This window comes from Coregonus clupeaformis, chromosome 26, assembly GCF_020615455.1.
Source record: "Coregonus clupeaformis isolate EN_2021a chromosome 26, ASM2061545v1, whole genome shotgun sequence".
Lineage (NCBI taxonomy): Eukaryota > Metazoa > Chordata > Actinopteri > Salmoniformes > Salmonidae > Coregonus > Coregonus clupeaformis.
Window position 1 is genome coordinate 24,730,453 of NC_059217.1, and position 27,333 is coordinate 24,757,785.

General features: G+C 42.7%; 1 protein-coding gene across 2 annotated transcripts; it reads right to left on the reverse strand.

Annotated features, from left to right (window-relative positions):
* Positions 1-1,008: 1,008 nt before the first annotated feature.
* LOC121539824 (tetratricopeptide repeat protein 39A) lies at positions 1,009-27,111 on the reverse strand. 2 transcript variants are annotated; one of them, XM_041848487.2, is made up of 21 exons: positions 26,750-27,111; positions 23,642-23,695; positions 23,476-23,526; positions 23,168-23,221; positions 9,791-9,895; positions 6,898-7,029; positions 5,800-5,843; positions 5,254-5,321; positions 5,079-5,143; positions 4,375-4,474; positions 4,121-4,186; positions 3,890-3,998; positions 3,629-3,696; positions 3,405-3,464; positions 3,146-3,307; positions 2,809-2,900; positions 2,542-2,662; positions 2,308-2,419; positions 2,002-2,116; positions 1,514-1,630; positions 1,009-1,356 (listed from the first exon to the last, which is right to left on the reverse strand). In XM_041848487.2, the coding sequence occupies exons 1-21, from the start codon at positions 26,797-26,799 to the stop codon at positions 1,239-1,241; spliced, it is 1,863 nt and encodes a 620-aa protein (XP_041704421.2). In that variant the 5' UTR covers positions 26,800-27,111; the 3' UTR covers positions 1,009-1,238. The 2 variants fall into 2 exon arrangements, with proteins under 2 accessions (XP_041704421.2, XP_045063607.1); XM_045207672.1 differs by lacking the exons at positions 23,168-23,221; positions 23,476-23,526; positions 23,642-23,695; positions 26,750-27,111 and adding an exon at positions 18,787-19,032.
* Positions 27,112-27,333: the final 222 nt, after the last annotated feature.

Consider the following 27,333-nt stretch of genomic DNA (forward strand, 5'->3'; position numbering starts at 1 on the left):
GAGTGTTGGAGTGTGCCCATGGCTGTCCGTAAAATAAAATAAAAATAAAAAAATAAAATAAAGTTGTGTCATCTGGTTTGCTTAATACAAGGAATTTGATGTATAGCATTTACTTGTACTTTTACTTAAGTATGACAATTGAGTACTTTTTCCACCACTGTTAATGTACAACAACTCCCTGTAAGCCATTCTTGTCTATGTTGATGTTGGAGCTGTATATTTATATATGGAAGGCTCTAGTGGTTGTCAACGCTTCACTCACTACAGATGGAACTGGCAGCCTGGCTTTCCTGTGTCAATCTGAAAGACTTGTTTGTTTGAGTTCAAGTACTGTTGGATTGTGTCCACATGAAGAGAACAAGGAAGGAGCCTGCCTTTCTAAAAGACACATTCATCTGTCCACTTAAAATGGGACAATTTTGTAAAAGGCGCCATTGCAGTTAATAAATAAACACAGACAAAATAACCCCCTACCATCACACATGTATTCCTGCAATGTGTTTGTATGGCTGGATGATTTAACTTTGTGCAGATGTCAGTGGGCACTATTTCCACAAAAATTCAGTTGGATTGGTCATGCATTCCTTCACAGAAAGTGGTTCAGTTGATCCAATGTGCAAAAATGTCCCTTGAGCTGTTCAGAGTGGGGAGAGAAGGGTGAAAATGAAAATATACAAATCAAACCAGTCGTAGAAGCACAGAGATAAAGGCATTAGGGCAGGAGGTTATCTGCCATAGAACACGGTCAACAAGACAGACGTTGTCCAAGATTGGCCACAGTGCTTTTAGTCATTAGCTCTGAGCAGAGGGCAAAACCCATGAGAATACCTTTAACCACTCAAATATGTTGCAGAAACCCTTGTGACAGGTGTGAAAATACGTGTTTACCAGCAAATGTATGTATTTATGCTAGAGGGTGAACATTCAGGCATGGGTATCTAATCATAGGTTTTTGCAATAGACTGATGAGACCCTGTACATCTCCATCCAGCAGTGTGGTATTTTCTATATATTGCGTATATTTTCTTTGTCTGAGTAAATACTATTTTCTGTATGCTTTTGACCGTTCAGTGTACATTATGCTTGTGTAGTGTTGCGGTTCTTTCTGAGAGCTCGGTGGCTGGCCAGTCATATGCTTGTTGCTGGTAGTGGGTGGTTTGGTACTCTGCCTCATCCCTGCGGCATTGGTCTGTGCACTGTGGGATGGCTGGACTTTGGCCCTGTTTTGCCCACACCAGCTATGGGCTGGAGGGCATGGTGTGAATCCCATTCTCTCCTGTGGCCTTGGCCTTGTGCAAAGCAGCCTGGATTCGGAAATGTGTCCGTGATTCCATGGAGTAGTTTTTGTAATTTTGCCTGTAAATATTGGGGAACAATGAAAAAGCCTGGCCAGATGATTTTACTTTACATACTAATAGAATTCTTGTAAACAAGTCAGGTTTCAGAATTTCAATGAAATGTTGTATTGGGATGGGTTGAGATAATTATGTTGCGCAAGGACCAAGACACTCACTTGGCTGTCTCCAGTAGTTTGATTCCCTCCTCCTTCCTCCCTTGCTCCAGACACAGCAGCCCGTGCTCCAGCAGTGCATTGGGAACCAAGTAGTGATCGAACTTGATCTGTGTTTCACTGACAAGAGAAAAATACAGCAGAGATCAGGATTGAAACAAGAATGGAGGTAATTGCTAAACTTGTAAGGAATAGTATTACTTTTGCAAGGTATATTTACATTTTAGTCATTTAGCAGACGCTCTTATCCAGAGCGACTTACAGTTAGTGAGTGCATAATTTTTTATTTTCTTCATACTGGCCCACCGTGGGAATCGAACCCACAACCCTGACGTTGCAAACGCCATGCTCTACCAACTGAGCTACACGGGACTAGTAAAATAGTAGGTCTCTTCTACTGTCATATTGTGAAAAGTTGAGTGTGTTCTGAATATTGGTGTGTGCGACTTTGTGTGTTTGTGTGCGAGTGTGTGTGTGTGTGTGGTGCTCACTTGCAAAGGACTAGGGTGAAGTAGGCCTCAGCCTCCTCCTGGTGTCCCAGGTGCTTCAGACAGAGACCTCTAAGCAGGCTCACCAAACACTGGTCGTCTATGGAGAACTCTGTCCCTGAGGAACACAACGTACAACACTCAGGCCCCATCACTCTCACACACAACACTCTACTAAGCAGTGCTGCTAAACATGATAATCACTAGATAAGAAAGGAGTTGCCTAAATCCAATCATTAATGCTGTTCCTAAATGAATGTGTAGAGGCAGTACCAACTCTCCAGGGGGACACACGTTTGTGTTACTTACTTGGGCTATTGTCAAGTTTTGCCTGTGCCTCGTCCAGTGTTTTCAGCATGCCCTCCGTGAGGTCTTTGTGTTTACCGATGACTGTGTAGCCGTTCCAGATGTACATCATCTCCTGCAGAGGACAGACAAGGCCACCGGGTATCACAGTAATCCACACCAATATAATAGTAGTATTATATTACACTATAATTACAATGTAATAGTGAACATGCTGTCAAACCATGCAGTACTAACCAGAGGAGGTGCAGGTAGCGTTATTGGGTTCTCAGTCAGGTAGCGACGGGCTTTTCGGATGGCAAACTTCTCAGTTGGCAAAGACTTTCCAGCAATTTTCTGCTTAAGCCCATGTACCTGCCTGGAATGGATAGACAATGGATACATATAATATATTGATTCATTTGGATAGGATGACTTGATTATCTAAGATCCCTGTGTAGAAAGAAATGAATAGAGTACAAAGCATAATGGTGACACAGGGATTTGTTTATTGCAGTGACCTACCTGAACAGCGCTACCTCGCTCTCCCCGAATGGTTGGCATTCCTCCCTGGTCAGCATGCTGAGGTAGGCACCTTTCATATAGGCATACGTTGCCTGGAGGGAATTGTGCATGTGTTACTACTGAAACTCTTTAGGCATCATCATAAATGTTGCCCTCTAGAGACTAAGTGGAATACATTAAAAGCTGTAAAACAAGCAAATCTATATTCTGTTAAGACTTTGTCGCATGTGCCTGCAAGATAATGCAACCATTACTGTACTGAAACAGATGTAATGTCCTTCATACTGCACTATATAGAACTGATATGCACAAATACAATAACTGCAGAATGTCCCACCTTGGACCATGTATTCTCTTTGCTGAGCAGATCAGCATAGAAGTAGGCCATCTTCCAATGCCTTTTGTATGTGAAACACCACATCAGCTCCCAGTAGCACATGTGATGGAACTGCTTCCACTGTTGCTGAGCTTCACAGCACTCCTCAAAGCGCTCTATAGCCTGGTACACACAAATACACACACATGAAAACGGATGGTTTGTAGTCTAAACACAAAAATAATTTTGGTAGTAGTCAAAATCATTGATCCACACTTACAGCATCCAGGTTTCCTTTGATAACCTCTATTCGACCAGCGAAGAACAAGAAGATAGATCCCTTTAAACAACAAAGGTATAGAACACTGTTTCACTATGAACTGTTTTGATGGGAATGAGTGTGTGTACAGGCCACCAAATAATTTGCAGTAGTTTCACAAAACCAATACAATTGGAATATGATTTTACTGTACTGCTATAAACTATACAAATGTCCTCACTGACCTTAGGATACTGTTTGAGATAGGGCTGAAGGAGTTTCTCTGCATCCTCCACATCCCCCTCCCCAGTGCCTGCAAGCCGTGAGGAGAAAAATACAATGTTATTTAATGTTAGTTTAGTCCATTCGTGCAAGATATGATCAGGGTTTCCCTTTCCTGGCGAGACCACCAACCAGAATGCGACTAGGCTATAGAGCTTGTTTTGGCAGTTGAAAAGGTCAGTGCGGTAACCTTTGATGTGTGGTAACATCAATCTGTCTCTCACCCAAGATGAAGCTCATGAAGGTGTGGTAGCAGAGCAGCAGCATGTTACACAGGAAGGACCTGAAAGTCTGCCCTGCTGAGCCCTCCGTCAGCTGCTGCAAGCCAAACTCCTGCAGACACACACAACGCAGGACACTGGGGACTTAGCACAGTCCATCCAGCCCAGTTCAGTCCAGCTCAGCATCTCACACACGTAATCTCTGGGCCACCAGGTTAACAGTAGGAAACCTACCTTATTTCCTGAGAAACCCACAAACTCCAGCAACCTGAGGGTCCGTGTGGGCAGCATGGAGATCATCTGTACACAACCCAAGAACACAGGAGTGGACGAGTGAGAAGATGAGACAGATATTGTACCAATCAGGGCAATGCGTTGAGTTACACTGAGTTGTTATATAACCATCACACCAAAATGGTCCTTCTATACAATCTACCAGCCCAGCAAACTGGACCACAAACATTATCGACATGAAGCAGTTCCCTTACCAGGTTGAAGGCTCCCACTCCAAGCTTGACCCCACCTTCAAAATGCCCATGATTGTCACCATGGACGTAGGTAGAGGACTGGAGGACCGTATGAAGCTCTCTGAAATACAGATAAATAATAATAATATGCCATTTAGCAGACGCTTTTATCCAAAGCGACTTACAGTCATGCGTGCATAATTTTTTTTTTTTGTGTATGGGTGGTCCCGGGGATCGAACCCACTACCCTGGCGTTACAAGCGCCGTGCTCTACCAGCTGAGCTACAGAGGACCACAGATGTACATTCTTTACTATAGTATGAGTTGAGAGGGCCTCCCAAGTGGCGCCTTCGATCCCAGGCTGTGACCGGGAGCCGTGTGGGCACAACTGGCTCATCGCGCTCTAGCGACTCCTTGTGGCGGGCCGGGCGCCTGACTACGGTCGTCAGTTGAACAGTGTTTCCTCCGACACATTGGTGCGGCTGGCTTCCGGTTTAAGCGAGCAGTGTGTTAAGAAGCAGCGCGGCTTGGCGGGTAATATTTCGGGGGACGCATGAGTAGACCTTCGCCTGACTCGACCTTCGAGCTCGTTGGGGAGTTGCAGCGATGAGACAAGATTGTAACTACCAATTAGATACCACGAAAAAGGGGTTACATTTTTTTAATGAGTTGAGACATCAGGGGAATGCACTATAAAGGCCATACACTACGTCAAGAGTGCTTACTTATATGTCTGGTAGCTATTCCTCACTTTGATTCCTCCCTTGATGAAACTGATCATGCTTTCATCCTACAGAAAAAGGGGGAAAGAACAATTTCAATATCATAAACTTGTAAATCTGTATCAGTGCTGCGGAGAGATCGTGTGTGTCAGTGGGTGATGTGGTAGCAGTGGGTTACCTGAAGGAAGGTGAGTGCTGCCCTCTGCAGGAGACATTCTGCATAGCACACTTCAGCATGGAGTTCCTCTGAGGTGAAAATGACAGCACAATTATCTTCTGACATCCTGAAACCATTACATCAGCAGGAGGCTGCACAGTAAACCCACAGACAAGAGACACATTTTAAACTCTATTCTCAAGTACTGAACAACCATCAAGGTGTAATAGGTTGGCAGGTAGCCTAGTGGTTAAGAGTGTTGGGCCACGTAACTAGTTTGAGTCCCCGAGCTGACTAGGTGAATTTTTTTATCTGTTGATGTTCCCTTGTGTAAGGCACTTAACTCTAGTCGCTCTAGAGCATCTGCTAAAATGTAAATGTAATAAATTAAACATCTCTCAAAAACAGAGTATATTTTACAGTAGCAGGGTTTTATTTATTTACTTAGGAATCCACAGCTATAAAACAATGATAAGAGTGATAAGATAAGAGGCTTGTGGTAAAACAATATGTCTGTGTCTTAGTGTATACTGAAGTTAGAATGTACTGAAGTAAGTATGTTCTAACCTTCTGTGAAGTTTCTGTTGCTAAAGGTTGACTTCTTGCGGAACCTGGGAGAGATTACATACAGAACTTAATTACATTTTATTTTCACACGAAATCCAACATTACAGTGTTTGATGAGACAGACATAGCATAGTTGGTTCACAACAATTCAACACCAGTCTGTGGATGTGTGCTAAGAAACTGGGAATTCAACACATTCTTGTGCTTGGATATTGAAAAACGGTGACATATAGTAACCACATTCATTGACAGACATTGACCGACAGTATTGCTAACTCAGATCAGGTTTCAGTATTGGGAATTACATGAATGATATGGATTAAGGGAGATACAAGCATATAATGAGTGGTTTACTGTAACCACTGTGAATCAGTGATCCATGGGATAATGTTAAACCTCCTGTAAAAGTTGTATTTGCGTAGATATCTACACTTCATGCAAATCAGTGTGGCCCAGACACATTTCATGGCTTGTGTAGATAAGATGTAGAGCATCGCTCAGATTAGCACAGAGTCCTGATCATGGGGTTCCTCCTGAGCCCCCAGGGCCTCAGACGGTGTGGCAGGCCCAGTCCTGGAGTTTGTATGTGTGTGTGTCCCACCCTTTGGAGAGGCGTGTCCGTACAGGACATTTTCACACACTCACTGTTACAGGCCGCTCTGAAATTCCACCAGCCAGCGAGATCTAATAGGACCTGGGTGATATCTGCTCTGTGATTATCTCACAGAACATGGAGCTAACCAGCCACCACAGACCAGGATGAACATCTCCCAAAACAGCCAGAGGTTCTCCCCACTGGAATGGCTGGGTTTCTCCAGAACCAAATGGATTTCCCCTGTATATTGTTGTTCTTCATAATAGGAGTTAATGAGTTAAATGTGTCTTGTTTAGTCACAAACACGTGTTACAAAATTCACAAAGTGGTTTCACTTGATCAGATCATGTGGTTCCTCTCTTCATGATTGACTGATCTTATAGGGGAGCCTTACCACTGAGCCAAAGCGTTTGTTTTTGCTTTTTTTGCCTCTAAATGAAATAAATACATACAATAACTTTGAAGATCTGTTTTAGTAAAGACCCATTACAAATTAGCCTTACCGCTGACACACTGCCTGAGCTTCCTTCATGGTGTTGCCCGCTGCCAGGATGTGCTCCGGGTCAAAGGTCATCATGGCCTGCATCTCCAGTATGGTGGCGTATGTGAGCGCATGGTACATGCTGTCTTTGATTCTGGGAAGGAAGAAAAAAAGAATCCGAAATATTGAGCTATATTTTTAGCAGCGATTGTTGCCTTCGCAAAATGCAGTCAGATGGCTCAACAAAAAAGATTCCTTTGTATGTCTTCAAAACAAAGGAAGAGGAGGAGCACAAGTATGGATGTCCTTACTGTCAAAGTATAAGTATATAATAATTGATATTCAATATGTAGTATATTTAATGTATTTTCTGACCAAACACTCTTTAAAAGCCCAGCTCCTTTAAGTTACAATATGTTCCCTTGGAAACAGGCCCATGTGAATTCCCTGAATGTCACACTGTGACACTAACATTCCACAACCAGGAGTGCTGGTCTGACTTGTTCTCAGCAGGTCCCACCATAGTCACAGTGGCAGGATGGGACAATGCTGGTGCGAGTCTCTTCCCTGGAATGTCGCATGTCTGCATGCCTGACATTTCACATTTCACAATAACAGCACTTACAGTTGACCGGGGCAGCTCTAGCAGGGCAGAAATTTGACGAACTGACCTGTTGGAAAGGTGGCACCCTATGACAGTGCCACATTGAAAGTCACTGAGTTTGTCTATGGAGATTGCATGGCTGTGTGCTCGATTCTATACACCTGTCAGCAACGTGTGTGGCTGAAATAGCCAAATTCACTAATATGAAGGGGTGTCCACATACTTTTGTATATATAGTGTCTTTTTTCAAGGGGAGACAAATCAGGAGATATTTAGTCAGGAAAAAGAGCATCATGGTAAAAACAGGCCATGAATTGGGATGTTTGTGCCTGCTGCCTGCCTGCCTTCCGTCTGCTGTTGTTGACTGTTGTGGAGACGGAGATGGACAAGGGCCAGTGGAGACTGTGACGGGCCTGCACTCCTGACTCCTGAAGCTTAATCACCATCATGGGTAAATCTAATCTAATGTTCTGCAAAAAAAAAACACCACCTTAAAAAGAGCCAGCCAGCAGGAGAGAGGTGTTCCGTCTCATCATGCACATGCACGTGAATTCCACAACCTGACAGCGCTCACGTTGAGTGCCAACATAAGGCAACTTTAGTTGTTTGTAAGTGTGGTCAAATTGCTCTGACACAGTTCCTAAGAATAAAGCATTAGAATGAGGGAGCTCTGTTAAGCTGGTTACTCTTGTCTTCAGAGTAGTAAGATTTATAGTGTAAGTTGCTATCCATCGTGTCTCTGCCTTTTAGCCTGAATTGTGGACAGCCAATGAGATGGAGACATGCTAGGTGGTGACGCTACACCCTCTGTCTGAACATGTGTGTTCCATTTCTACGTGTTGCACAGTATAGCAGCCCCTCCCCTACTTTTTTACTATGTATACTAGATCAACACTTCCACACCTAGTGTAAAACACTAGCAACCAAGTACTTCATTGGGACAGGACAATTACATAAGGCATGCTGCTGTTCCTGCCCAGTCTGCATGTTTGAACAGCTAACTAGTAGCTTCAGAGAGCAGCAGGCAATGCAGAATCTGTCTAATCCGAATATAAAGCTGTGAAATTAAAAGGCTGTCTGTTTTGATGTCATTGCAGTGCCTTCCTTTTTTAAAAACAGATCTAACTGCAAGCCTTTGTCTCTTTCACTATGAACATACAGTAGCTTATGATCATCTTGCTGTTTGATCAAATGTATATTTCAGCAAATATATATTGCTGTGTTTAGCATTCTGTGATATGAAAAAAGGCAAACCACAGTATAAACATACTCTCTGCATTATTACATGGGTTTAGTATAAAGGAGAACGCCTGCCACTGTGTGTGCTGTGCTGCAGAGATTCTGGACTATACCTGGCCCAGCTTACTGCGTCAGTACAGTACATCAGCCTGAAGGGAGGAGAGGAGAGGAAAGGAGGGAGAGCGAGAGAGAGAAAGAGAGACGCACTGCTATTTCAGCACCACAGGCTTTAACTACAGGTTTTTTTTTTTCATTTAATAGATTTTCTCTTATTACTGTTCTCTCACACAGTACTGTGTAAACCTATGCTCAACACACTAGGATGCTGATGACGTGGAGGCTTTTCTCACAAAGGTTTTCTTTGAATACCGGTAGCAAACAAAGGAAGCCAGAGGGGAGTTTAAATGCCTATACCTTTGCTCTGCCAACAGAACTCAGTCTACCATCACTCCCATCGCCTCGCCCCAGGGTAACAGCTGACAGAATATGCCAAGCCTTGCGTGGTAAGAGCAAGAGGGTTGGGCGATGGCAGGTTTGACAAGATTACCCTTTGGGGTAAATATTCCCTTAATTTAATGCGTAGACTCGGCTACCATGTCCATTTCAGAACTAAAAGAGGAGATCAACATGGAAACTGGGAGGGATTAGCTAAGTACTGTATATCCATTGAGTTGTGTAACACTAGGGAGGGCTGGAGAGAAACTGTGGTTTGGGAGTGGCCAAAGAAGAGAAAAGATTGTATGTTGAGAAGGTCATGATAATGAAGGAGAGAATTCACAGAGAGTAATAGGAAACTTGATGATGGTGTGTTTGAACACAATGCTGAAGGGGTGTCAAACAGGAGAGGTGAAGTTTATGAAACTAGCACAGAGTGTACACTGTACTGTAGCACCAGCCTAGCCTGGTCCCCCAGGTTATGACATGACAATGAACAAGAAAGGAGTTGGCGAAGCGCAATCTGATCAGGAAACCAGGCCTCTTGCCAGTGCTATTTGGTGTTTGTGAAAGTAGCACACAGTATTACCACCTGCCACTTGTGTCGACCCACACGACCAGGGTCCAGTTCTCTCACCTGCAGCGAAGCCTGGACAGGGCCTCCTCAAAGTCATTCCTCAGGAACAGGTCCAGCGCTGCCATGCAGTCCTCCAGGGCCACAGACAGGTCTGACTTCTGGGACCTGAGATACAGAAAATAGGAAATGGGAAAGAGACAGACGAAGGGTTGGTCAAATAAGTATGTTACTTTAACACATAATGATGGGTCTTGGACAATACCTACCATTGGTCCTCAGTGCAGAACCTAAATGTTAAAATAACACATTCTATTTTTGACGTCCCCTCAAACAAGTAAATAATTTGCCTCTGAGATAAATTAGGTTTACATTGTCGAATGAAAGAAGTACAGTGGGGAAAAAAAGTATTTAGTCAGCCACCAATTGTGCAAGTTCTCCCACTTAAAAAGATGAGAGAGGCCTGTAATTTTCATCATAGGTACACGTCAACTATGACAGACAAAATGAGGGAAAAAAATCCAGAAAATCACATTGTAGGATTTTTAATGAATTTATTTGCAAATTATGGTGGAAAATAAGTATTTGGTCAATAACAAAAGTTTCTCAATACTTTGTTATATACCCTTTGTTGGCAATGACACAGGTCAAACGTTTTCTGTAAGTCTTCACAAGGTTTTCACACACTGTTGCTGGTATTTTGGCCCATTCCTCCATGCAGATCTCCTCTAGAGCAGTGATGTTTTGGGGCTGTCGCTGGGCAACACGGACTTTCAACTCCCTCCAAAGATTTTCTATGGGGTTGAGATCTGGAGACTCCAGGACCTTGAAATGCTTCTTACGAAGCCACTCCTTCGTTGCCCGGGCGGTGTGTTTGGGATCATTGTCATGCTGAAAGACCCAGCCACGTTTCATCTTCAATGCCCTTGCTGATGGAAGGAGGTTTTCACTCAAAATCTCACGATACATGGCCCCATTCATTCTTTCCTTTACACGGATCAGTCGTCCTGGTCCCTTTGCAGAAAAACAGCCCCAAAGTATGATGTTTTCACTCCCATGCTTCACAGTAGGTATGGTGTTCTTTGGATGCAACTCAGCATTATTTGTCCTCCAAACACAACGAGTTGAGTTTTTACCAAAAAGTTATATTTTGGTTTCATCTGACCATATGACATTCTCCCAATCCTCTTCTGGATGCACTCTAGCAAACTTCAGACGGGCCTGGACATGTACTGGCTTAAGCAGGGGGACACGTCTAGCACTGCAGGATTTGAGTCCCTGGCGGCGTAGTGTGTTACTGATGGTAGGCTTTGTACTTTGGTCCCAGCTCTCTGCAGGTCATTCACTAGGTCCCCCCGTGTGGTTCTGGGATTTTTGCTCACCGTTCTTGTGATCATTTTGACCCCACGGGGTGAGATCTTGCGTGGAGCCCCAGATCGAGGGAGATTATCAGTGGTCTTGTATGTCTTCCATTTCCTAATAATTGCTCCCACAGTTGATTTCTTCAAACCAAGCTGCTTACCTATTGCAGATTCAGTCCTCCCAGCCTGGTGCAGGTCTACACTTTTGTTTCTGGTGTCCTTTGACAGCTCTTTGGTATTGGCCATAGTGGAGTTTGGAGTGTGACTGTTTGAGGTTGTGGACAGGTGTCTTTTATACTGATAACAAGTTCAAACAGGTGCCATTAATACAGGTAACGAGTGGAGGACAGAGGAGCCTCTTAAAGAAGAAGTTACAGGTCTGTGAGAGCCAGAAATCTTGCTTGTTTGTAGGTGACCAAATACTTATTTTCCACCATAATTTGCAAATAAATTCATTAAAAATCCTACAATGTGATTTTCTGGATTTTCTTTTCTCAATTTGTCTGTCATAGTTGACGTGTACCTATGATGAAAATTACAGGCCTCTCTCATCTTTTTAAGTGGGAGAACTTGCACAATTGGTGGCTGACTAAATACTTTTTTGCCCCACTGTATATTACTGCCAACTTCCCAGTGGACCTAAATGTGTTCTATTATGTTATGAATGAACCCCAGGACAAAATCATGTTTGTTCATGTCAAGAACTAGGTGAAATGACTATGAGCTCTATATAGAGTAGCATGACATAGCTTTAACTACAAAGGAGCATTTCACTGTCTATTTACAGTAACGGATATCTTTAAAAAGAGCCACGTCACTTCTTTTTTCTCTCCCAGGCAACTCTGCTGCAGTGCCCTGTTCTGTTCTTAGTAGTAGGGCAAGAGGAACACAGAACACCTCCAAACGTTCTGTGAGGAGTGCAGGTCATGATATTGTCCTAGTCTCTCACCTGATCTGAGCAGGCTTCTGCATTGTTTTCTCTGCTGTTCTAGCTACCATCGAGAGTTATTTTACTGCTATCATCTTAAAGCACATTTATTCTCATCTGACAAGATTATTGGATTTTTTCCCACAGCTTCTTCAGTGAGCAGCTTTCTCATTCGCTCGGCATGAAAAAATTGATGATTTAATCAAAATAAGTGGGGGTTCACCAAATCTTTTAATATAGAGTAATCTTCATCCCAAACAAACAAATATTGATGTCAAGGCTCCCTACCATTAAAAACAAGAGCACTAAACAATAGAGCACTATGCACTTTAATTGTTTAAAAGGTTTGTTTACAACAGATATTTACTGGTACAGTAGGTACCTTTGAAACCAGAGTGTGCCCTCAGTTTCATTTCATAAAGAGATTACAAGAAAACGGTCACATAGGGTCCAGAGTTATACCCAGACAGAAACAGCAACCATTAGGCTGAGGGCTCTGATGTTCAACAGGCTGAAAACCCCTATGGTCCTATGCCACACTATTTTGATACCAAAACCACCCCAAGGTCGACAAAATGTCTTCCCAGCAAATTGGGTTCAATGTATTAAGCCAAACAATGGAGGCTGGCCTATCTCTACAATGAGGGTAACTAACTGACAGCCATCCCTTTACATTCCAGCAGATCAGTGATACAGAGGACCTCTTTATGCTGGACCATGCTTGAAATCTCTCAAAAACTATAATGAATCCATTAGGTTCCATATGGAACAACAGACCTTTATTTCCTCCCCTTCACAGGCTAATGACATGGGGATGACCATACCATCCTTCTACCCTATGAGCAGCTTATAGGTCATTCACTTCCTGCTCACTACAACACACAGTCATGAATGTCAGTGCAACACAGACAGTCTTGGTGCCAATATTACCACACATTGAGTCTCCATAAGGCCCAGTTTCCAATCAGTTGCTACAATCAGCAAACACCTTTAAAAGTCCCGAACAGTCATTCTGATTCCCATGTAAAATAGCCTTTTGAGTGACTAAAACATCAGCCACAATATTTTACCCGATAACTACCTCGATGACTGAAAAGACAGACTAAGTGGGCGGGGAGCTCACCATGACTGACAGTTCTTTGAAAACGCTTATGACGCATGTGAGCAGTGTTGCAGTGAGATAATGTCAAGAAAATTTGCTGAGACATAAAGCAACTCAAACAACATTAAAATTGCATACATCCAATCCTGTCATTGTTTCACAAATTGTTTGGTTATTGTAAAAGCATCAATATAGACCAAATGTTGGCTATATAATTTGTGTAGCTAGCCCAAAAGTAATTGTCAGCACTGTTTATCAAGCTAGCTAGCTAGTCCATCTTAGACATTTTTTGTTGAAACAGGTTGAGGTCTGGGTACATTACATATATTGACTGCCAGACAATGTTCATACAGTGGCTTGCGAAAGTATTCACCCCCCCTTGGCATTTTTCCTATTTTGTTGCCTTACAACCTGGAATTAAAATGGATTTTTGGGGGGTTTGTATCATTTGATTTACACAACATGCCTACCACTTTGAAGATGCAAAATAATTTTTTTTGTGAAACAAACAAGAAATAAAACAAGAAAACAGAAAACTTGAGCGTGCATAACTATTCACCCCCCTCAAAGTCAATACTTTGTAGAGCCACCTTTTGCAGCAATTACAGCTGCAAGTCTCTTGGGGTATGTCTCTATAAGCTTGGCACATCTAGCCACTGGGATTTTTGCCCATTCTTCAAGGCAAAACTGCTCCAGCTCCTTCAAGTTGGATGGGTTCCACTGGTGTACAGCAATCTTTAAGTCATACCACATATTCTCAATTGGATTGAGGTCTGGGCTTTGACTAGGCCATTCCAAAACATGTAAATGTTTCCCCTTAAACCACTCAAGTGTTGCTTTAGCAGTATGCTTAGGGTCATTGTCCTGCTGGAAGGTGAACCTCCGTCCCCGTCTCAAATCTCTGGAAGACTGAAACAGGTTTCCCTCAAGAACTTCGCCATCCATCATTCCTTCAATTCTGACCAGTTTCCCAGTCCCTGCCGATGATGGTGTTCTCGGGGTGATGAGAGGTGTTGGGTTTGCGCCTGACATAGCGTTTTCCTCGATGGCCAAAAAGCTCAATTTTTGTCTCATCTAACCAGAGTACCTTCTTCCATATGTTTGGGGAGTCTCCGACATGCCTTTTGGCGAACACCAAACGTGTTTGCTTATTTTTTTCTTTAAGCAATGGCTTTTTTCTCTTCCGTAAAGCCCAGCTCTGTGGAGTGTACGGCTTAAAGTGGTCCTATGGACAGATCCTCTAATCTCCGCTGTGGCGCTTTGCAGCTCCTTCAGGGTTATCTTTGGTCTCTTTCTTGCTTCTCTGATTAATGCCCTCCTTGCCTGGTCCGTGAGTTTTGGTGGGCGCCCCTCTCTTGGCAGGTTTGTTGTGGTGCCATATTCTTTCAATTTTTTTATAATGGATTTAATGGTGCACCGTGGGATGTTCAAAGTTTCGGATATTGTTTTATAACCCAACCCTGATCTGTACTTCTCCACAACTTTGTCCCTGACCTGTTTGGAGAGCTCCTTGGTCTTCATGGTGCCGCTTGCTTGGTGGTGCCCCTTGCTTAGTGGTGTTGCAGACTCTGGGGCCTTTCAGAACAGGTGTATATATACACTGAGATCATGTGACAGATCATGTGACACTTAGATTGCACACAGGTGGACTTTATTTAACTAATTATGTGACTTCTGAAGGTAATTGGTTGCACCAGATCTTATTTAGGGGCTTCATAGCAAAGGGGGTGAATACATATGCACGCACCACTTTTCCGTTATTTATTTTTTTGAAACAAGTTATTTTTTTCATTTCCCTAGACCAATTTTGACTATTTTGTGTATGTCCATTACATGAAATCCAAATAAAAACCCAATTAAATTACAGGTTGTAATGCAACAAAATAGGAAAAACGCCAAGGGGAATGAATACCTGTATATCATGACTATCAATGATGTCAAGCAGTTTGTATGAATCCCCCCCCTTTTGCATGTCTCTTGATGTAACGACATGACAACTGCGTCCGAGTTTTGGGAAAACCTTCCCCCGCTTTTGTTCCATGCTGGCTGAAGACCTAGCTAACCAGTAACTAGCTAACGCCAGACACAGATGAAAGCGGAAACCTATAAGTATATTTGCCTTAGATGAATATGGGAAACCTCTTCGCTGACACGCTGCAGTAAAATTTTCAAGGCATGCCTCAGAACTCTGGTATCAAACATAACATCACTACAAAAAAAACGTAATAATCCCGCCTCCTGAATCCAAGTGTTTGACATGGGGGAGACCAGAAACTTTATGATAAAACTATGATCAAAGTTCTCTCTACTACCGCACAGCAAGCAGTACCGGAGGGCCAAGTCTAGGTCCAAAAGGCTTCTTAACAGCTTCTACCCCCAAGCCATAAGACTCCTGAACAGCTAATTTTCATTGTCTGTTGTATTCGGCGCATGTGGCAAATATATTTTGATTTGATTTGATCAATGTAGAAGCAACAGTCATTTTTCATACTTTGGTAGTCCTACTTTGATTTGGTTTCATCCAAATATCATAACATTTCATGAAAAACATGAATTTGACTGTTCTGGACCTTTAGATTTTTTTTTTCTTATTGAATAAACAAAACCTGCTGACGCACATCAAAAAATTACTTGGCTGTTATGTTGGAGAGTTGGTTTAGTTGTTTATCAGACCAAAGATAACAAACTTGTCCAGAAGAAAGTACAGATGGAAATCAGACAATACTTGTTCAAAAGTGCTAAAGTAGGACATGTTTCAAGTTTTATTAGTCGTATGTACAGGATACACATGGCATACTCCGTCCAAACAAAATGCTTACTTGCAGGTTTCTTCTTGACAATTCAACAACAATAAGAAATAAAAGATAAGAATACGAACACAAAGTAAATGGCTCAGTAGAATAGAATATACATTTTAGCATAAGTATAATACAGGAAGGCACAATTTATAGTGCAATATTTACACGTGCTTTGGGGAAGGGGGGATTGGGGGGCAAATGTTTACATTGTGCAGTATTTAGCAATAATAATACGTCTGGTAGCAGCAGTTGTGATGTGTGTGTAGCATGAATGTGTGTGTGTGAGTGTGTGGATGAGTATATACATCTGTGTGGGTGTGTGCGAGTGAGTGCATGTTTGCGGCGGGGTTGTGTTTCGGAGGACGCACAGCTCTCGACCTTCACCTCTCCCGAGTCTGTACAGGAGTTTCAGCGATGGGACAAGACTGTAACTACCAATCGGATATGACAAAATTGGGGAGTAAAGGGGGTAAAAAATCATTTTAAAAGGTCATTGTGGAGGAGGTGTCAGGAAGTCCAGGATCAAGTTGCAGAGGCTGTCCAGACCCAGGGCTGTGAGCTTGGTGTCGAGTTTGGAGGGAAAACTTGTGTTGAATGCTGAACTGTAGCCAATGAAAAGCTTTGGCTACAGCGCTTTTCCTCTTGTCCAGATGTGTTAGGGCCGTGTGAATAGCGATGGAAATTACATCTTCCGTGGATCTGTTGGAGCGGTAGGCAGATTGGACTGGGTCCAGTGTACCTGGTATGATGGCCTTGATGTGGGCCATGACCAGCCTCTTGAAGCACCTCATGATGACTGGGGTGAGTGTGACGGGGCGATAGTCATTTTCGGCATGTCACCTTGTTTTTCTTGGGCACTGGGACGATGGTAGTCTCTTTGAAGCAGGTGGAGACTACAGCCTGGGACAGGGACAGGTTGAAGATGTCAGAGAAGATGCCGCCAGCTGGTCAGCACACACTGAGGACGCAGCCAGGGATGTTCTTTTGAGAGTTTTCCTCACGTCAGCCTCGGAGAACGAAAGCACCTGGTCGTCCGGAGCAGCGAGTCTTTCTGGATGGCTCAGTATTGTCTGCCTCGAAGCGAGCATAGAATGTGTTAAGCTCCTCTGGGAGGGAGGCTTGGGTGGGCACCACACAGCTGTATTTGCCTTTGTAGTCCGTGATAGTCTGTAGTCCTTGACACATGTGTTGTGAGTCTGAGTTGTCAAACATCAATTCAAGTTTGAGTCTGTATTGTCTTTTTGCTTCCATAATGGATTTGCGGAGCTTGTATCTGCTTGCCTTGTACGCCGAATGCTGCAGTACGGGCTATCAGCATGGTACGGATATGTCCGTTCAGCCAGGGTTTTTGGTTGGGGTTATGTCCAGATTGTTATTGTGGGTACAACATCATCAACACATTTCCTAATAAAGCCTGTGAGTGACAATGTATATTCCTCAATGTTAATGGATGAGTCCTGGGTGGATGAATCTTTGAACATATTCCAATCAGTATTATCAAAACACTCCTGCAGCATTGAATCTGCCTCCTCTGTCCAGCACCTATATATTCTCTGTGATGGTGGCTCCCTCTTGACTTGCTTCTTGTAGGCAGGGAGTAGGAACAGAGACACGTGTTCTGATTGGCCGAAGTGAGGGCGGGGATGGCTTTGTACGAGTCACGGATGTTTGTATATACATGGTCCAGCACGTTGTTTCCTCTCATGGGGCAGGATACATGTTGGTGATATTTAGGAACTTTTTTTTTTTTTAACGTGCTTGGTTAAAATCAACTGTGACAATAAAGACTGCTTCCGGATGAGAGGATTCTTGCTGGCTAATGCTCTTGTACAGATCGCTGAGTGCCACCTTGATGTTCGCTTTTGGCGGTATGTAAACAGCTGTGAAAATAACACATTTTAATTCACTTGGCATATAGTGAGGTCGGCATTTTAGCATCAGAAACACCAAGTCAGGTGAACAGGAGCTCCAGATGGTTTCAACTTCGGTACAGCAGGAATTGTTGATGAGGAAACATACACCTCCCCCTACTCTTACCAGTAGTCGCCGTTTGACCCATATGGAAAATGGAAAAGCTTTCTGGTTGAATAGCAGTCAAGTGTATTGTCCGTAAGCCAGGTCTCTGTAAAAACAAAGACATGACATTCTCTGTAGCCCATCTTTTCAGCCTAGCTTGGAGTCCCCCGTAGTTTAACATTGCACACTTATAAAGACTGTTAACCATAAACTCAAAAGGGGCATAGATGGGTCTGAGAAATTGCATTATAATGTACACACAATGGAGGCTATTGTTTCCTGAAAGGTTGCGCATAGTATACATTGTCCAGATAATTAATTAATTGAAGTCAGCAACTCTGCAATGGTGATTTCTCTGGAGGGCAAATTGCACAATAGAGATCATTGCTCTGAGAGGTAATCAAACATGCACACATACTCACTCAGACGAACAAACACACACACACACACACACACACACACACACACACACACACACACTGATACAACATTGCTTTATCTGCATTCCTCCTGAAAGCTTTCACCAGTGTTAATTTACATTGAATTAAAGTACTAGTAAGTCAAGAAATGCCAACAAAGTAATACTGCAGTAAAACAAGCTGCTTCTAAACACAATGAAATCATCAGACAAAAGAGAAGAGGTGGATCTTTAAAAATAGACCTGTCTAGTTTTTCCGGATACATCTAACTTGAGAACCCTCTCTTGTTTCAATCACTGTAGAAATTATTACTAGTGACAGTATATCACATTCAAACACACACACAAAACCACAAATGCAGCATCTCTCTGTTTACTTCAACACACTGTCAGTACCTATCACTTCACCATGCAGCAGTATCTACATAACTCTTACCCGTTTGATAGAGTTTCTGCTTCTCCTGACATTTTCATCTGGCAGACAGAGTACTAGAGGGAGGTAGAGCGACAGCAAACGCAGAAGAGAATTGACTATCTGGCTCAGGCCTTTCCAGCTGCGCAGCGCGACACAGTCAATCCCTCTGGCAACAGCAGCAGGCAGGAGAGGGGAGGAAGAACGCAGCCCTTAATAAGATTGGGATGACTATCACACAGAGAAACTAAACATCTTCCACCCCCCAACTCTCCGCCTCCACAAACACACACAGTCCCTTAACTCTCCTCCTCCTGTCCCACCTCTTCCCATCATCACACTCACGCTACACACTGCAGTTTCTTCTCTGATAGGCTGATGCAGTAGCAGGGCTGGCCTAGCTGCACAGGACTAGAGTCAAATGATACAAAACTAAAACCATAAGCCAAAACATTCACTATGCACCACAGAAAGGTGGTACCCTGAGTATAACATCAACCAAAGGCGATAGGCTACTGCACTCAGACGACCGCCTAAAAAAAACCCAGCAGAACTAATTCAGATCCCTGAATATCTTGAATGGAAGACGGCAATATCCCTCGGCAAGACAGACAGAGATGTACAATGACTTTATGCCGGTGAGAGGAAGAGTCCTGCTAAGAAGGAAGCCTTTACTGCAGTGACTCAGGCTGACTTCTGCAGCAGCAGCACAGACGCACAGACGCACTGCCTCGGGTTCCCCCTATTACAGAGTCAGTAGAACACTGTGTAACGAGAGAGAGATGAGTACCACTGAGATCCAGCAATTACACTACAGCCAATCGCTCTGGAAGTGAATGACCCATGGAAATAGCCAGCCACTTATCAGAATGAGCTCTCAGACTGCTGTCTAAATGTAGGTCATAGAGGAGGAGTGATCTACAACATGGTAAATCTGTGAATCTCAAGACACGCGCAAAGAGGTCAGCTCAGGCACACACACACATGCACACACACACACACACGACTTTGCCTCAGTCAAGGTTAGTTAGTTTCCTCTGGGGAACATTATTCAGCAGGCAGTGCAGCAGGGACACATCAGACCAGCGTATCATTGCCCCCATTATACGTCACTCCTCTGCATCTCCACCCCTCTGACAGCCATAGGGTATACAAGAAACCTGTCCTTGTATTTTATTCATTGAGCGATGCCAGAGTTTACCAACAGTACACACTAGGGTCATGTGTGGGTGGATCATCTTCTTCGATGTATGAATACATTTATGTTACACAATGAACATCTTGCCTCCGGATGCAAAGCCTTGCCTGAAAAAAGTGGATTCAAATTTACATTGAGTGTTTCGTTATCTTGCTCTCTGAGATCTGTATCAGTTGAAGTGTTTACATATATGAGCATTAGGACAGCATCTAGGGGTTAAATTCAGGCTCCTGCTCTTTTTGACTCAGGGAATTTACATTCCTTTCTGTAATAAATTATCATGGGAAAGCAATTCATTTTAGGGAAAGATCCACCTCCCACAAAATCCATATTTAAGCAGTTATTTCCTCAAAGAAATGAGATAAAAATGTTGTGTCGGCAGTTGTGGTAAGGTCTAAGTAAAGTCTCTCTGCTTGTTTAAGACCTTAGGAATGATCAAATATCGATGTCATACAATATTGAACAAATAAAGACCAGAGGTAGTGTAGCCCAAGGAAATACTGATGGCATAACCTAAGGAACCCAATGACACACTGTGCCAAAGGTAGAACCAACCACATCTTATCTTCATCTCTACACCTGTAAGGCAATATGACCCTCCTCTCTTTCTCTTCATGGTGGAAATGCCTGCCGGATATCAAAATCATGTGATGTCAATAAATCTGTGTGGTCACAACAACAGCCTCCTTCTCACATGTATAGAGTTAAAGCCGACCAGTTGCTGCGGAATGGTGAGAGGCATTGAAATCAAATGATATCTCTACGGTTGAGAATATAGTCTGGTCTTCCTCTTGATTCCACCCTGCCTGGACCGGAGCTGAGATTATAGCCAGCATTAATGGCGTACTTATCTGAATTATTAATATGTTGAACAGCAGGAAGGAGAAATGTCATTGCCCTCCCGCTTACTGGTGATTTTCAATACCCTTTCCTCTAACTCAGGGGTGTCAAACGTACGGCCCGCGGGCCGGATCAGGCCCGCAAACGGGTTTAATCCGGCCCGCGAGATGATAAAAAATAAAAATAAAAATATATATATATATATAAGTATAAAAATGCGCTGCAATTTTTCAATTAAATAAACTGCTGTTCCAATTGCGTCCACTGGATGGCGCAATAGCAATTGTGTTAAGCAAGCAAACTGTTTATACCGGGGCAGAGCAAGTAGGTCAAGCACGTGCAGCCAATGAGCTACTTTGTTTTGCCCGCGATATTTATTACGGCTTCTACTTTTAACATTATGTGCTTTGGCACCCTCATTGCCCCAATATGTCTCTGTCAAAAAAGAGAAAAATGGACGCAGAGTGCAGAGTGTTCCAAGAAAAATGGTCATCCTATTTAATCACGGAATTGAATGGGAAAGCTGTATGTTTGGTGTGTTCAGAGCATGTTGCAGTGCTGAAAGAATATAACCTTATGTCGCCACTATGTGAGTCTTCATGCCGACAAATATGACAACTTTCAAGGACAGCGGAGATGAGAGAAGGTGAATGGACTGTTGGCGGGTCTGAAGAAACAGCAGTCTGTGTTTACTCACAGCCGAGACATCAGTGACGCTGCAGTGAAAGCTAGCTACCTCATTGCTAATGAAATCGCAGTGGCTTCAAAACCATTTAGTGAGGGTGAATTTGTAAAAACATGCATGATGAAGGCAGCGGAGATTGTGTGCCCTGAAAAGCGGCAGGCTTTTGCAAATATCAGCCTGACAAGAAACACAGTTGCAGACAGGATTTCCGATCTTTCAGTGGATTTGGACAGCCAGTTGAAGCAAAAGTAAAGTCATTTATTGCGTTTTCGGTTGCAATTGATGAAAGCACGGACATTACAGATGTTGCACAACTGGCCATTTTTTCATCCGCGGAGTTGATGACACATTGACCGTCACCGAGGAGTTCGTGGAGTTGGTGCCGATGACAGATACAATGACAGCAGCTGATATTTTTATCGCACTCGTCGGCGCGCGCTGGACAGGGTCGGAGTGGACTGGTCCCGCGCTGTCAGCCTGGCTACAGATGGTGCGCCCTCAATGATCGGGAAAAAAAGCAGGCGTTGTGACAAAGTTCAGAGAGAAAGTGCAATCTGCAAATGGAGGACGTGATTTTTTGACTTTTCACTGTATTTTGCACCAGGAGGCTTTGTGTTGCAAGTCATTAAAGATGGATAACGTCATGAAGGTGGTCATCCAAACTGTTAATTTCATCCGATCCAGAAGCCTGAATCACCGTCAGTTTGACAGCCTTCTCAGAGAGAAAGACCACATCTATGGCCTGCCATACCACACTGAGGTAAGATGGTTAAGCCGAGGTGCTGTGCTGAGGCGTTTCTTTGATTTACGAGAAGAAATTGAACAGTTCATGGAAGAAAAGGGCAAACCAGTGTTAGAATTTCATTCCGCAGAATGGATGCCGGACCTTGCATTTATGGTGGATGTTACAGAGCACCTGAATAACTTGAACAAACAGCTGCAAGGGCGCAACAAAGTTGTCACGCAGTATTATGACAGCATACGTTCTTTCAAGTTGAAGCTGTCATTGTGGGAGACGCAACTTGCCGGTGGTGATGCAGCTCACTTCCCCTGTCTGAAAAATGTGTGCGCGACCCAACATGTGGCAGACATGAAGCGGTTCAAAGATAAAATAACGGGACTGTTACGGGAGTTTGAGCAACGCTTTCAGATTTATGTTTATATGTTTTTATGTTGATGTGCTATTGTTTTTAATTGATTTTATTTTATTTGTATATTTAACCTATTCTTGACTCTGTGGTTCTTGCACTTGTTTGGGGAACAGGATTTCATTATTTTTATCTACATTTCTGCCTGAGAAATGACACCCTGATATAGTTCTGTGATCTGTGAAACAGTTCTGTTAATCACTGAGGCATTGTGTGTTTGTGTGTTCTTTTTCTTTAGAATTTTCAAATAAACTTGACGTGTTTTATGATTAATAGTGATGTTGTGCTTGTACTATTTTGGACACACTGTCCTCAGGCTCCAGCTTTATGTTGTATGTTGATCATATTAAAACAAAGAAAACAATCTGAAGTTGTTGTTTTTAAGTTATATATACCATGATTTTTCCGGTCCGGCCCACTTGGGAATAGATTTTCCTCCATGTGGCCCCTGAGCTAAAATGAGTTTGACACCCCTGCTCTAACTACTCAACCCTGTATATCACCCAGCCATCAGCCATTGACTCTGAGACTTACGTGTTCAATGGTTCTGTAGAGTTGAGTGAATCTTTGTTGTCTGGTAACTGTAACCTGAAACAGGGGGACAAAATTGAGGCCATTTAGAAAAAAAGGTGAGCACAAGGGATGGAAACTATTTGAATAGGGACTGTTGTGTGAGTAACATAATATTGTAACCCATAGAAATCCTGACACAGAAAAATATTTTCAGTGCAGGGGTAGATTAACCAAAATGTAATATGTATTTTGCCCAACGAAAGTCTATCAATAGAATTCTGTTGTCAAACATGCCTAGGGTACAGAAATTGACAGAAGGGATAACTTACTTGAAATCTGTGTGGATGGAGTCAAGTTCTGGACTGTTTATGACGGACAACCTAGAAGCAAAACCATGCTGTTATGAATGACTAAATGAATCAGATCCCATTCAATGCCTTGACATAATGAGAAATATATATTTCACAGAAACTGTTCCATGTACAGTAAACTTACAGTGTTGGGGAGCCATTGGGGTCGGCTGAGATTTCTTCAGCCTGCATGGTGTCCCTAGGGTCACAGTATACCAGACAGAATATACAGTAAGCACTAGGGGATTAGTCTCATTTACCAATGCTGAGATCGCCAATGGTAATCCAATTCCTCTCCTGTAGTTGCTAATCTACATTTACTATTCTAGTTTACTTTCTATTTCTATTTCAGTTCATTGGTTTGTACACTGAACAAAAATATAAATGCAACATGCAACAATTTTACTGAGTTACAGTTTGCCTCATGCAGCGCGATACATCTCCTTCGCATGGAGTTGATCAGGGTGTTGATTGTGGCCTGCAGAATGTTGTCCCACTCCTCTTCAATGGCTGTGCGAAGTTGCTGGATATTGGCGGAAACTGGAACACGCTGTCGTACACGTCCAGAGCATCCCAAACATGCTCAATGGGTGACGTCTTCTGTGTATGCAGGCCATGGAAGAACTGGGACATTTTCTGCTTCTAGTAATTGTGTACAGATCCTTGTGATATGGGGCCGTGCATTATCATGCTGAAACATGAGGTGATGGCGACGAGTGAATGGTACGACAATGGGCTTCAGGATCTCGTCATGCTATCTTTGTGCATTCAAATTGCTATTGATAAAAAGCAATTGTGTTCATTGTCCGTAGCTTATGCCTGCCCATACCATAACCCCACCGCCACCATGGGACACTCTGTTCACAACGTTGACATCAGCAATCTGCTCGCCCACACGATGCCATACACGTGTCTGCTATCTGCCCGGTACAGTTGAAATCAGGATTCATCCGTGAAGAGCACACATCTCCAGTGTGCCAGTGGGCATTGAAGGTGAGCATTTGCCTACTGAAGACTGTTACGATGCCGAACTGCAGTCAGGTCAAGACCCTGGTGAGGACGACGAGCATGCAGATGAGCTTCCCTGAGACTGTTTCTGACTGTTTGTGCAGAAATTCTTAAGTTGTGCAAACCCACAGTTTCATTAGCTGTCTGGATGGCTGGTCTCAGACAATCCCGCAGGTGAAGAAGCCGGATGTGGGGGTCCTGGGCTGGCGTGGTTACATGTGGTCTGCGGTTGGACGTACTGCCAAATTCTTGAAAACGACGTTGGAAGTGGCTTATGGTAGAGAAATGAACATTCAATTATCTGGCAACAGCTCTAGTAAGTATTCCTGAAGTCAGCATGCCAATTGCACACTCTCTCAAAACTTGAGACATCTGTGGCATTGTGTTGTGTGACAAAACTGCACATTTTAGAGTGGCCTTTTATTGTCACCAGCACAAGGTCCACCTGTGTAATGATCATGCTGTTTAATCAGCTTCTTGATATGCCACACCTGAGGTGGATGGATTATCTTGGCAAAAGAGAAATACTCACTAACAGGGATGTAAACAGATTTGTGCACAAAATCAGAGAAATAAGCTTTTTGTGCATATGGAAAATGTCTGGGATCTTTTATTTCAGCTAATTAAACATGGGATTAACACTTTACATGTTCCATTTACATTTTTGTTCAGTATAGCTTTATATTCAGTAGTGTATTTTTCCTTACCAAAGCATATCATCTGAGAGGGAGTGGTAGCTGGTGCCATATTTTTACATAGGCCTCACTCCAGAATAAACACCAGTAGAACAACTTGTATAATTACTTCGTAACAAGCCAGTAGCATAGCCAGAAAACATAATTATACATTTATGCCATGGGGCAGAGAGAAAAATGTGCAGTTTCATAGCTAATCTCATGCTATTCTACACCTTTTGCCATGAGGCTGAGAAAAAAAGTCTGCTGTTTTAAAGCTAATTTCCTGCAATTCTACACATTTTGACATGAGGCAGAGGGAAAATAGCAGTTTTATAGCTAATCTCATGCTACTCTACACATTTTGCCATGAGACAGAGAAAATGTTGCTTTTTTAAAGCTAATTAAAGCTTAAATATAGATGTGCTGACTGTGATAAAGGCACTGGATTATGAGCCATCTTGTTTGCTAAATGAACAAATTAAATAGGCAGTGGCATGGAGCATATAGCCATAGAAGCACAGTGACATATGCCTCAATTTGGTCATATCCGTGGCTTATTGGGGCTTTCAGTTAGTTATTTTTGGCCACCCATCCCATGAGTGTTCATGTCATTCCAGTTCATCTGAATGTCATTCCAGTGCACTGCTAGCTATGAATTCTATCTGATGGTGTTTGCATGTTTAGGTAATAAGACAAATAATGTCCCATTTAAAACACAAAATAAAATTATTGGGTGTGCCTGTTTCCCCAGTGGGTGGGCCCGTGCCTATACAACTGTAACAAGCTACTTAGTTAGTAGCCTATAGTTAGTAAGCAGTTTGGGCACCTAGTTCTTTCCTTTTGTATTTTCTAAGAAAACAGTAGTAGAAATTCGGTAACTGCCTATACATATTTGATGTATTGTTATTACAAAATAATTCCTTTATAGTTAGCGTAATTTTACCCCATCTTCATTGAACTTCCTTTACTGTACATGTATCTCCAGATGTAGGCCTAACCACTAGTGATGGCATGTCATGTTAAAGAGCAACATGGTGGTACTGTGATTACAAATGTCCTTTCCCTAGATTATACATTAGAGAAACTACTCCTAGATTATACATTAGAGAAGCTATTCCTAGATTATACATTAGAGAAACTACTCCTAGATTATACATTAGAGAAGCTATTCCTAGGTTTGAAAGTTTTAGTGTGAATTGATGGGTAGAAACAGTCATAAATCTATTTTGTGTGTGGTAATTTTTTAATACGTCTATTACATTTCCCACTTCATGCGGTCTCCATCTTAATTCTAAAATAACACCTGGCAATAACGTTCTAATTTCTAACAAATACAAAAGTTTGGGTCCCTTGTATCAGTATGGTTACACAACCACTCAATGTTTATCAAATTCGTCTAGCTACAGACAGGTTAATCAAAATGTCGCACTACATAAACCAATCACTGTTGTGACCACAAATACAACATGCTTAGGATGCTGTATATTGTAAATAAAAGATTGCTGGGTTTCTTCGGAAAAACCCTTGGCTATTGCAACTAGCCTAGTTACGTGGATTTTGTTACTCACCCTTTGTCATTTTTCTTCACGCTGCGTCTCCAACCAGTGATAAAACTCATTCCAACGCACTGAAATACTGCAAACGTGCAGAATATCCCGAAAAAGTGCAGGGCCCGATTATCCTTACATGGACATTGGGTTTTACCTGTGCCCAGGTGATGACCGTCAACGGCGAGTGTTACAGAACGTAAGAGATAAAAGTACAGTAGGCTACATGTGTATTTGTGAGAACTATACCTTCCTCCTTCCTGACTTAGTTTAAAAAGGTGTGGATGTTCTCATCACTATTAATCAGATCGTGTTTAAAGTGCAACGAATGTGGCTCAGTAGTGTTGCTACTAAGTCTTAGTGCTCTCCAAATTCCAGGGGATGTCTGGCTGGTGGTGACAACTGAACTGAACTGAACGCCCACTCGTTGGAATACAGTACAATTACATGATGACGCTCAGTACACACTGCTAGTCTACAAATGGTAATTGGCAGTCATTTGGCTTTTCACCATGATGGCATGCATCATTTCACATTTATCATTGTAGTAGATTGGTAATACACATGTCAGTTACTACACAATGGCTGTCTGTTTTTATTGACCC

What these genes read in the sequence shown, in the direction of transcription:
- LOC121539824 (XM_041848487.2), bottom strand. Translation starts at nt 26,799, where the DNA reads ATGAGTTTTATCACTGGTTGGAGACGCAGCGTGAAGAAAAATGACAAA. An exon ending in CTGTCCAGGCTTCGCTGCAG is followed by an intron (nt 7,030 to 9,790) that starts GTGAGAGAACTG and finishes CTTCCTTCCCAG; the next exon opens with AATCAAAGACAGCATGTACC. An exon ending in CAGCACTCACCTTCCTTCAG is followed by an intron (nt 5,144 to 5,253) that starts GTAACCCACTGC and finishes CTTTTTCTGTAG; the next exon opens with GATGAAAGCATGATCAGTTT.